The sequence below is a fragment of the Argentina anserina genome, chromosome 5 (genome assembly GCF_933775445.1).
Source record: "Argentina anserina chromosome 5, drPotAnse1.1, whole genome shotgun sequence".
In the NCBI taxonomy this organism is placed as follows: Eukaryota; Viridiplantae; Streptophyta; class Magnoliopsida; order Rosales; family Rosaceae; genus Argentina; species Argentina anserina.
The window spans coordinates 8,389,199-8,400,714 of record NC_065876.1 but is presented as its reverse complement, the minus strand read 5'-3'; the positions used below and the strand labels follow the sequence as shown (position 1 = coordinate 8,400,714).

The 11,516-nt window shown below is 39.6% G+C and overlaps 1 protein-coding gene and 1 pseudogene across 1 annotated transcript; one reads left to right on the top strand and one right to left on the bottom strand.

The window, feature by feature from the left end:
• Positions 1 to 222: 222 nt before the first annotated feature.
• On the top strand, positions 223 to 4,066 carry LOC126794086 (protein IQ-DOMAIN 22). Its single transcript, XM_050520730.1, has 4 exons — positions 223 to 734; positions 1,918 to 2,124; positions 2,932 to 3,009; positions 3,102 to 4,066. The coding sequence occupies exons 1-4, from the start codon at positions 306 to 308 to the stop codon at positions 3,798 to 3,800; spliced, it is 1,413 nt and encodes a 470-aa protein (XP_050376687.1). The 5' UTR covers positions 223 to 305; the 3' UTR covers positions 3,801 to 4,066.
• An 89-nt stretch (positions 4,067 to 4,155) lies between these two features.
• LOC126794548 (inositol oxygenase 1-like) lies at positions 4,156 to 7,493 on the bottom strand (annotated as a pseudogene).
• Positions 7,494 to 11,516: the final 4,023 nt, after the last annotated feature.

The following is an 11,516-nucleotide window of genomic DNA, read 5'->3' as shown; positions in this document are numbered from 1 at the left end:
TTTATCCATGAAAAAATATGAAGAAATCTCCAGATGCAGTGAACCACACGCGCCAGGCTTTTCACTCTACCCCTTGCACCCCACGTGTTACTATCAAATCCCAAACTACAACATAAATGAACTCCATTGAAAATCCCAACCGAATACATTCCGTCACTCTTTTTATTACTCACTCCCCTCTAACATTTCACCCCACTTCTTCTCTCTCTCTCTCTCTCTCTCTCTCTCTCTCTCTCTCTCTCTCTGCAACTCCCCAATGTCTATCCATACCCAAACTCACTCCCTTCCCTGACCTCTCTCTCCAGATGGGCAAAGCCTCCAGATGGTTCCGCAGCGTCCTCGGCCTCAAAAAGCCCGACAAACCCCCCACCTCCTCTTCCTCCCCGAAACCGCCGCCCGTCAAACGCCGATGGAGCTTCGTCAAGTCCTACCGAGAAAAAGACAATCATAACCACCGAAATGAGACAGCACCCGACGTGTCTTCCGCAGACAACTTCGTCGTTGATCCCAACAAACACGCGATCGCCGTGGCCGCCGCGACAGCCGCCGTTGCCGAGGCCGCTGTCGCCGCCGCACAAGCTGCCCGAGCCGTCGTCCGCCTCACCAGCAGCGGACGCAGCGCCAACAACAACGACCACGCCGCCGCGTCGTACGTCAGCGGCGGTGGAGGAAGCATTGGGATTCGCGAGGAGTGGGCCGCTGTGAAAATCCAAGCGGCGTTCCGAGGCTGTTTGGTTCGTATATTCTTATTATTATTTTAAGCTTTTACCGTTAAACTTTGGTTAGTGCTACGGGATTAGCACTAAGCGCATAAACTCCGACACGTGTCCCTTCTTCCATATCTGGCTTCGTGAATCCTAACTCTGCACGTTCCTCCTTTCTGGAAACGATAGAACTATTCAGAACTTGCTTAGGTCTTTTGATGGTGTCGTTTTTTTATTATTACCAAAACGGCAATGATAACAAGAAAGCCGTGTGGACCTGAAGAAGGGGTTCACACATGGCTCTGAGGGTCCTTGATTTGTTAGCCCATTCTATAATTGTTCACGCCATCCCAGTTTTGTGTTATGGATAAGTCGGAATCCATTGATCTGTGTTTCGTCTATTTTTAGACAGTAGGACATCGCTAGTTGACGTAGAAATATGTCATGCAGTGAGATCTTCTTTACTGCATCCGAGCTAATTTACTGTTGTTCCTTTACTTACCTTCCTAACAGCTTTACTTCAATTGGGTGCGCACTTTGGGTTTTCATTTTTAATCTTCAAAGCTTGGATCTTTTAGCTTAAATCCAACAAGGCTTGGGTCTTTTGGTCATTGTTTTTAGTATTCTCTTTCTGTGGGGCAATAGTGGGATAAGATTTTGCCATATGAAAGGAGTTGTTTAACTGTCCTTCTGTAATTAGCACTGATAAAGGTATGAATGGCCTAATTTCAACGCCATGCTTAAGACAGGTCATATAGGGTCCTCCACTCCTTCCCCTCCCCGCACAAATGTATGGTGGTCTTTGTTAATAAGAGTTTCCTTAATGGACCTTTTCTATGGGTTGTTAGCTGGGTGCTATATTGTTTTGTTAAATTGCACATATCGCAGTCAGACGGTGAAAATATCTCTCCTTTTTTATTTTTACCTTTCTGTAGGCTCTGGTAGTGAAATGTCCTTGTTCTTGTTAGTGCGCTGTCAGAGAACAAATTTCCCTCTTGTTGTGTTGATTCAAATTTTGATTTCGTACTACTTGGCGCCATATCTTGTAGTTCACGAAAAGTTGAAAATAATGTCTTTTCTGTTTGGATATCTTTACTTGCGCACAATGTTGTTCCGTTTTGGTAATTATCTTAGTGGAGTTGTATGAATTTGAAGGTGTGGTTTATTTGCTCCATCTTGAGTTTGATAAATGGATTCTCTTCTTGTTGTAAAGGCGAGGAGAGCATTGCGTGCCTTAAAAGGACTGGTGAGGCTTCAAGCACTGGTTAGAGGTCATATAGAGAGGAAGAAGTGGGCTAAGCGATTCCAGCGATTTCAAGCAATATTGAGAGCTCAGGCTAGAGCTCGTGCAGGGAGAGCTCGGATTTCCGAGCTTTCATATTCACATTCAAGTTCCCAATCTTCTCAGATTCACCAACCTGTAAGCAAATTTCCCTTTTCCCTCCAATTTGAGTTTTCAAATAGTTTTGAAGTTTTATGCTTCTGCAATTTGATTGTGGGGGACCAATTCCTTTTTACCCACGAAGGCTTTCAATACTTGCATGTACTTTTCAGTACAGACAGCATACTGATATTTTGAAAGTGTCATGGTGGATATTATTAAATCTCCATAAAGTTTGATGTGTAATAATATGCTCTATGAAATCCATGCCTGTGTATGTGATGTAAATCGCAGCTCTTACTGTTATATAAATGGTGGCAGGAACTACCAGTGATGAGGCTACAATACTAAGAAAATGTACATCAACAAAATTCCAGACAAAAAACATGTACTGAAATTTCAATGTGTCCCTCTAACATGCTGCATTTGAATGTTAAATGTACATTAACAAAATTTCAGACAAATAACATGTTAGAAGGACACATTGATGTTTCTAAGATCTGCTGCATATACATGTATGTTGAACATTGTGCATCATCATACTTTAATCTGCTACTGTCACTATTGATCTCAGCAGCCAGCTACAAAAACACAAAGAACAAAAAATGCCTGTTACTATTCGATTATTCTTCTGTTTTTGTGGTTTTCTTTTTCATTATACGTCCCTTGTTCAAAACATCCGTTAAGTTGATATGATACTTTATCTGTCAATGTCTCTGATTGTTGATCAATAGACAAAGTTCTGTTTAATTGTACATATCCTTGCCAAAATATGTCATCTGCACACTCACAAAAGCATCTGCGTTACATTTTTCTTTAAACCAGAAAATGTCCTTTTGCACGCAGGGTCCTGCTACCCCTGAAAAATGTGAACAAGGACTTCAATCCAGGAGTAAGAAACATGAACATTCATCAATTCTTCGGGTATGCTGAAAATGTGCTTTTGTAAAAAATTGTTTACTGGTCTCCTACCTATGTATCCTCATGTCAAATTCTACTTACCCTATGTTATGCAGAGAAATAGCTCAAGATCAACTGGTAGAATTATTGGTGATCATGACCGAGCCCACTCAGATAGATCATGGGAGCAACCTGGGTCTGCAGTGAAAAATGGCACTCCTGAGGATGAGAAGAACGATAAGGTCCTTGAAATTGATACTGGGAAACCCCATATTGCAGCCAAGCGGAGAAACCTCTTCCAGTCTGCTTTTGCTTCAGATCAATACAGCCATAGCTTTACTACATCAAAGGACTCAACAAGCCATCAGACACTTCCAAGTTCATCTTCTTGTGAAGTTCAATCATTAACCCCTTTGAACTTTGTGGTTGAGGAAGATGCTTTCTGCACTGCTAACAACAGCCCACAGTTTTATTCTGCTTCTTCATCGAGGGGTGATAATTCAAAGAGAAGCCCTTTCACTCCAACAAAGAGCGATGGCTTGAAAAGTTACGTAAGTGGGTACTCAGATTACCCGAACTATATGGCCTGCACTCAATCTTCAAAAGCTAAGCTGAGGTCACTTAGCGCCCCGAAGCAGAGGCTTCAGTATGAGAGGTCTAGTTCAGCAAAAAGGTACTCTATTCATGGCTTTGGCGAGGTATCAAGATCAAATGCTCAAAGGAGTTCAGCCTTGCATTCAAACTTCGCAAATAAAGCCTACCCGGGATCTGGCCGCTTGGACAAGCTTGGCATGCCTATAGGTTATAGATACTAATATGCTGTTGTTGGAGAGGTACTCTAGGTGCCTCCATTGTAGTTTTGATTCTAATCTGGCTAACTGATGTATTTAAGTACTCTATTCTACAAATAGCAACGTTAAGAGACTCTATTAGTGATAGGGTGTATATTTGTATCTCAGGTTTAGAACTCAAACTGTTCCATCCTTAGAATGTATTTCTTTTCAAAGTTCGTAACTTTCTCAGTAGCAGCAGCTCAAATTATTGGCTGTCAAAAGAAATTAACTTGCCATAAAATTATGGACACCTTATCTATCTGATTACATAATGGGATACACTTCTCTCAAGAACTAACACGATGTACACTCCTGAATGAATCAAAATGTAAATGGTTTACCATTTCAACTTTGCTGTGAAGTACTTCTCGATGAGGGACAAGTAATATGGCTCGACTTTCTCGACATCAATGGGAACTTTGCTCTTGCCGTAGAGATCATAGTTGTTGAAGATTTTAAGCCACTTCAAGCTGTCCTCATCCTCCTTGCTCATTAGGTGCTTATATGCACCACACTTGTGAAGAGGATAAAAGGAATGATACCGGATAATGAACATTCCGGCCACAGGCAAAGTCGTGCCGTTTTCCTTGGCCACCAAGTACATGTAGTCATCATGTCCCCAAGACATCAAGACATTCTTCAGGCCAATCCCATGCGCGTAGATCCCATACCTAGTGCTGTTGTACTCCGGGTTGTTCTTGAAGTACTTGTGGTGGAATATGGAATCATCAAAAGGGCACCCGACTGGATGTGTGTCTCCAACAACAGCCCATTGAAGAAGGCCTCCAAAGCTCCGAAGCAGCAGCACTTTTCCGAGATCATGGATCAGACTCATCAGAGCAGTCAAGTGAAACCAGTCTTCATCGGGGTAGTCTTTTCGGATTGCTTCTGCAGTTTGCAGCAAGTGCTCAATTTGGGGCTCATCCAAGTCGGGATCACTGTCGTCCACAACTTCATTGAGGAGCTCACAACATTCCCATATGCTCATTTCAACTCTGTTCATCTTTTTGTACTTCTCTGAGTCTTCTGTCATTTTCTTCACAAAATCTCATGTTTGGTGAATATGACTCGACCGGTAGAATTCCTCCGTACCTTTCTGCCTCTCACTCTCTGCATTGTAATCCCTGCAATTATTTACGTACATATCATTCCTTTTTTTTTTGGTTAAAGCTGAAAATTCAAAGACAAGAAAAGGGGCAAACGCCCAAACAGAGGTTCAGCCATAAGCTGTAGCCCATTACAAATAACCAGTAAGCATTATTGTCCAATTCTCAGCTCAACAGATGAGAGAGGAAGCAGGACAAGCAACGCACAAAAAGAGGAGCATATGCTCCGACACAAATAAAATCAGTGAGGACAGGGGAGTCCATCGTTTCTCAGTACCATTGTTAGAGACGGTGGGGGAGTCTCCGACCAGCAGCGAAGACCCACCGTCCGAAAACCAAGCTTGGCTGCCTCATGTGCAGCGCGATTAGCTTCCCGGGGAATCCATTCCCAATCAATCCGATCAAAAAACCGGCACCTCCAGGTAATTTCTTCCATGATGATTGATGTTTTCCAATTAATACAAGTGCGATTTGTCTGCAACTCAGATATAACATTCTGAGAATCAGAGCGGAATCTCACTGATTTATAGCCTCTTTGTAAGGCAAGATCCACACCAGTCAAGACAGCACGGGCTTCAGCAATCTCAGCGTTCTCTGCCTTCAAAACAACAGCTAAACCCCCCAAATGATGACCCAAATGATCAAATATCACAACCCCAACACCACCTTTCAATTCATCTACCCAACAAGCATCAGTACACACCACAACTGTACCAGGGAGGGTTGGAGATTCAGAGAAAGTAATCATAGATGCAGGGATATGAATTTTGGTACTCAGAAACTCAAAGGCAGCATATGAGCTAAGAGAAATCACAAGTTCAGGGGAACATGGAGTGGCCCTGTAGACAAAACGGCACCTAGCTTTCCATATAAACCAACAAATGAAGCTGATCATGGTAAGAGCCCAATCACGATCCTCCTTACTCTTATATGATTGATAGTTATGTAATAACCAACAATCAAATGTAGTAATGGCTTGCATATTGATCTTCATACCCAATGGGGAACCAAACCACACTAACTTGACCCACGGACATAATAAAAGAGCATGTTCAATTGATTCATCTTCACCACCACACACAGGGCACTTGGGGTTGGATTTCATTTTGATTGATAGGTTGAGAAAAGTAGGGGTAGCACAGTTGATAGCCCTCCAGAGAAAATGTCTAATCTTTGGGAGAGTGGGCATTTTCCAAATAGTCTTCCATGTTGCTTTGTTGATGATGTGAGAGGAATGACTCTTATTAGCATCATAAGTATTGGAAATAAGATGGAGATGATGATAGGCACTCTTAACAGTGAAGGCACCATTCTTAGTAAGTGGCCAAATGAATTTGTCTCTGCCAACCCCTCTCCCAATAGGAATCTGAAGAATACGATTTTTCAGCTCCGGTTGTAGGTACTCAGTAATCTCATCCAACCTCCAAGATCGATTACCCCAATTAATCAAATCATTAACAAGTAAGGGAACTTCTGAAGGAATTGGTCCAATAGGTAGAACATGAGACACTCCCCCGGTGGAGGACATAAGAGGAATCCACCTATCTCTCCATATATTAACAGAAGAGCCATTAATAATCTGCCAATGACCATTATTAGCCACAAAATCTCTTGCCTCAATCAAACTCGACCATCCCCATGAAGCACGATATCCTTTCTTGGCCTGTAAAAAAGAGCACTTCGGAAAATATCTAGCCTTCATAACTTGAGCCCATAGAGAGTCAGGTTCGGTGATGAGTCTCCAAGCCTGCTTAGCCACTAGAGCTAGGTTAAATTGATGAAGGTCTCTAAAACCCAACCCCCCTTTTTCCTTAGGCATACACAAGTATTGCCAGCTCTTCCAATGAATACTCTTGTCACAACCACTCTTCCCCCACCAGAATTTCCCAAAAATAGAGTTCATATCGTCACAAATACCTTTGGGAAATCTAAAACATGACATGGGATAGGTAGGAACAGCCAGAGCCACTGATTTAATCAGTATTTCCTTCCCTGCATATCATTCCAGACCTTTAGTAAACACATAATTTGGGTATGATCTGCCAAACCAATATATATAGTAACCTTGAGCTGAAAAATTAATGTTCAAGGAAGAATGAAAAATACAAACCTGAATGTCTGGCCAAAAGCATTGATTTCAGGGGCAATGAACTCGTCGTCGACACTAGACCTTCTGGCTTCACACATCCATCATTTTCGGCTACCTCTTTCGGAACCACAAACCCACCATCCAACAGCAAATCACTGGTTTCATTCCGACCCTGCAATTTCAACACAGCCTCAGACTTCTCAACCTGCTGGATCGTCATCTTCGAATCGCCTCAAAGAAAGCAAAGAAACACAAAAATGAAGAAGGAAGAAAGATAAGAAGCACCGAACAATGGCTGTGAGCAAAGATGTAGCCAATGAAGAAATAGAAGAAGAAATATTTCATGTATTATGAATCTCGATGTACAAAGATACAACTATTTATAGAGAAGCAAAACTAAACTAACCAGCAAGAGCCCATCCTGAGAACAATCAGATCTACCTAAGAACCATGCCTAAGATCATGCTTATAGCCATACCCTTAAAATCAGGCCAGATAGGTCACAACTTCAATCAGCTAAGTATGGTGATAGTCACAATACATCCCGACAATTAGGAATGGTGGCAACTACCACCAAGATCTAACTAAAATCTCTAATACTCTCCAAAATTTAAGGCAAAAAAAAGTTAAGGCTCCAAAATAAATGCTCGAAGAATATAAATAAACTTAATTATTCATTGTTGGAAGTTAAAATATAGACAATTCTATAAACAAAAACGAAGCAATTTCATTATTTTAAGCATATCAATGGCTATAAAGTCCTACATTTTCAACAAATTATGATTTCATTATATTATCTTAACTAAAATAGAGAAGGAAAATACCCAAAAAAAAATATAGAAAACACAAAATAAAGAGCTTCAAAAATCTTAGATCTTATGTCTTTGATTGAGAAAGAAAAATACTTGAAGTGAGAAGGCTTTTATGCTATAAATTGATAGAAGAAAAAATTATAATAAGAAATAGAGATATAATCAGTGAATATTGTATAATTTATGCATAATTAAGAAAATTTGTATTCTTAACTTGACAAAAAAATAAAAACAAAATGCAAGCATACAAAAAATTTTGTTGAGGCCCCCAAAAACTTAGGGCCCTAGACTAATGCCTAATCTGTCTTGCCCCAGGGTCGACAATGGCTTGTAGGGGTGGAATTCGGTCCAAACGGTTCAGTTTTGGGTTCAAACTGGAAACCGAACGAAAATTAAATTTTGGTTCGGATCGGTTTGCAGTTCTTGAATAGACCAATTTGAAAACTGAACCGACCGGTTCGGTTCGGTTTTTTCAGTTTTTTTTTTATTTGAAAAAAAAAACATACTGAATCACTGAATAAGACATATGGTTCTATTTGAGGATCTAGACCTTTTTCTTACCCTAAAAAATTCATTTCTAACAATCAAAACATTATAAATTTACACAATTTATAGTTTCATACACCATAAAACACAAATTCAAAGTCCAAACTTCAAAGTAAATTGAGTTCACCAAAGTCCAAATAAACATGAAATTTTTCATAACAAATGAGTCTCCTATTGAATGCCATAATCTCTCATTCATCAATTCTCAAGACCATGAAGTGGTGTTTGGTGTCAACATATCATTCCAAACATTTCCCACCACCACATTTGAACATGACTCATTTCGTAATTCTACATCCAATATTAACAAGAGAAACATCACATATTAAAAAAGTCTGATGTATATAAACTCTAAAACATCAAATATTAGAAACATCAAATGTTACCTTCAACAACTTCATGACATATTTCAACCTCTTCCGTAGTGAGCTCATGACTTATGACAACATTATCATTCGTAATCCAATTTTGAACACATATCAACGCCTCCACCATTTTAAGACTTAATGAAGCACGATATGGATCAATCACCCTCCCACTAGTGCTAAAGCAAGACTCCGAAGCTATAGTGGAAACGAGAAAAGCTAATACATCCCTAACAATACGTGCCAATATAGGGTACTTGTGAATTCCATTTATTTTCCACCAATCTAACAAATGGAATTTCTCATAATCACTCTCCATAGCATCACTCGCTTGATGAATCCAAGCTTGAAAAGTAACCGAGAAAATTGAGTTGAGGGAAGGGACTTGGTGAATAAATCTGCAAGTTGATCATGGCGGTAAGTAAAAATTGTGTTTGTCACTTTGTTTTGCACTTGAGAACGAACATAGTGGCAATCTACTTCAATGTGTTTGGTACACTCATGGAAAATAGAATTTGCAGCAATATGCATTGTTGCTTGATTGTCAGAGTGCATGGGAATTGGTTGCGCTTGCTTGATGCCTAAGTCTGCAAGGAGATACTTCAACCAGATCAGTTCGCATGCAGTGGACACCATGACACGATACTCTACCGCAACGCTCGAACGTGCAATCACACTTTGAAAGAAACCAGTTTACCACCAAAAAAGGTGCAATAACAAGTTGTTGATCGTCGATCACAGACATTTCCAGCCCAATCAGCGTCAGAGAAACCCATGATACACGTGTGATGATTATTCTTCATCAAGATGCCTCTGTCAATTGAGCCTTTAAAATCCTCTTAACAATTTGCATATGTGCCTTAGTCGGAGCGTGCACAAATTGGCTCACTAAGCTCATAGAAAAAGTAATGTCAAGCCTTATGATAGTTAAATAGATCAGCTTGCCCACCAATCGTTGGTACAAACCAACATTTTCCAACTTGACCCCGTTAAATTCAAGCTTTAACTTGCTATCAAGAGGAGTAATGCAAGTTTTGCTAGCACACATTTCAATTTCTTCCAACAAATCTAACAAGTACTTTCTTTGATTGAGAAACAGGCCCTTGTGAGATGTAGCCTTAATTGCAAATTTCTGATGCAAGGATTGTTTAAGAATGTTGATTTCATCCTCATTTCTCATGTTATAATTAAATCATCCACATACACTAGAACCACTAATCTACTTGCACTTCCACTTCGCACAAACATAGAAGAATCACCAATGCTTCTCTTGAATCCATTTGCTTCTAACACAGAACTGAGTAGAGTACCATGTCCTAGGTGATTGTTTTAAACCATAGAGAGGTTTGTGTAACTTGAAGACCAGATTAGAATCACCTTCTCTAGCATGACCTTGTGGCAACTGCATATAGACTTCTTCTTCAAGATCACCTTGTAGCATTTTTTTACAATCATTTGGTATAGAGGCTAAGATTGGTTGATAACTAGAGAAAGAAGAACTCTCACAATGTTTATCTTTGCAACTAGAGCAAATGTCTCATTGTAATCAATGTAAAAAGTTTGAGTAAATCCTCTTGCCACTAGCCGTGCCTTGTGCCTTTAAATTTCTTCATTTGACTTGAACTTTGTTTTGAAAATCCACTTGAAGCCTACTACCATTTTTCCTTCTGGAAGCTTGACTACATACCAAGTTTGATTATCATCTAGAGCTTTCAATTCCTCTCTCATTGCAGCTCTCTAGACCTGTTGTTGATTTGCCTCTTGATAATTTCTTGGTTCACGAGAACACATGATAGTGGATAAAAAAGCAACATGACCGTTAGAAATTTTGTTATATAATACAAAATTCTCTAAAGGGTAGTTACTAGTGTAGACCTTGTAATCTCTGAATTTAGTTTCAGGTATCCTATCACGGGTAGGATATCTTCTGCCATGAAGTTCAGCAGGTTCTGGTTCATAAGCAACATTTTCTAAATCATTTGAACCTTCAATTGTTTGACTCATAATGAACACCAGAAGTAGAATATGTAACTGCATTATTCTGAACATTTTGATCAATTTCAATCTACACATTATTCTCCATTTGATCTAACTGATTAACATTTTGAATTTTTTAGAGATCATGGCATGTAACTAGTAGTGACATAGTGAACTCTCCCTGAAGAAAAGGATCATGCGAACTGAAAAATGGAGTGGTCTTAACAAATTGCACATCTTTAGAGACAAACAAATTTCTGGTGTTAGGATTGTAGCACTTATACCCCTTTTGTGTAGATGAGTATCCTAAAAACACACATTTAGTTGCTTTAGGATCCAATTTATCTCTGTGATTTGATTAAATATGCACAAAACACACACAACCAAAGATTCTCATATGAGATATGTCGATTTTCCTGTCTTTTAGCACTTCATAAGGTGATTTAAATCCCTGAATCTGACTAGGCAATCTATTAATGAGGTATGCAAATATGAGAACACCTTGGGACCAAAAATGCTTTGGAACATTCATTTGAAACATCGCAGACCTAGTCTTTTCCAGCATATCCCTATTTTTTCTTTCGACAACACCATTTTGTTATGGTGTCCCTACACAACTTGTCTTATGCATAATCTCATTTAAGCTTAGAAATTGAGACATTATTTTAGACATATTTAGAGCCATTATCTAATCTGAGAGTGTGAATGTTGGTTGAGAAAACTTTTTTTTACAAGATTGTGGAAGTCTTTGAGAGCAGACATTAAGTCACTCTTAAGTTTCAAGAGTTACAACCAGGATACTC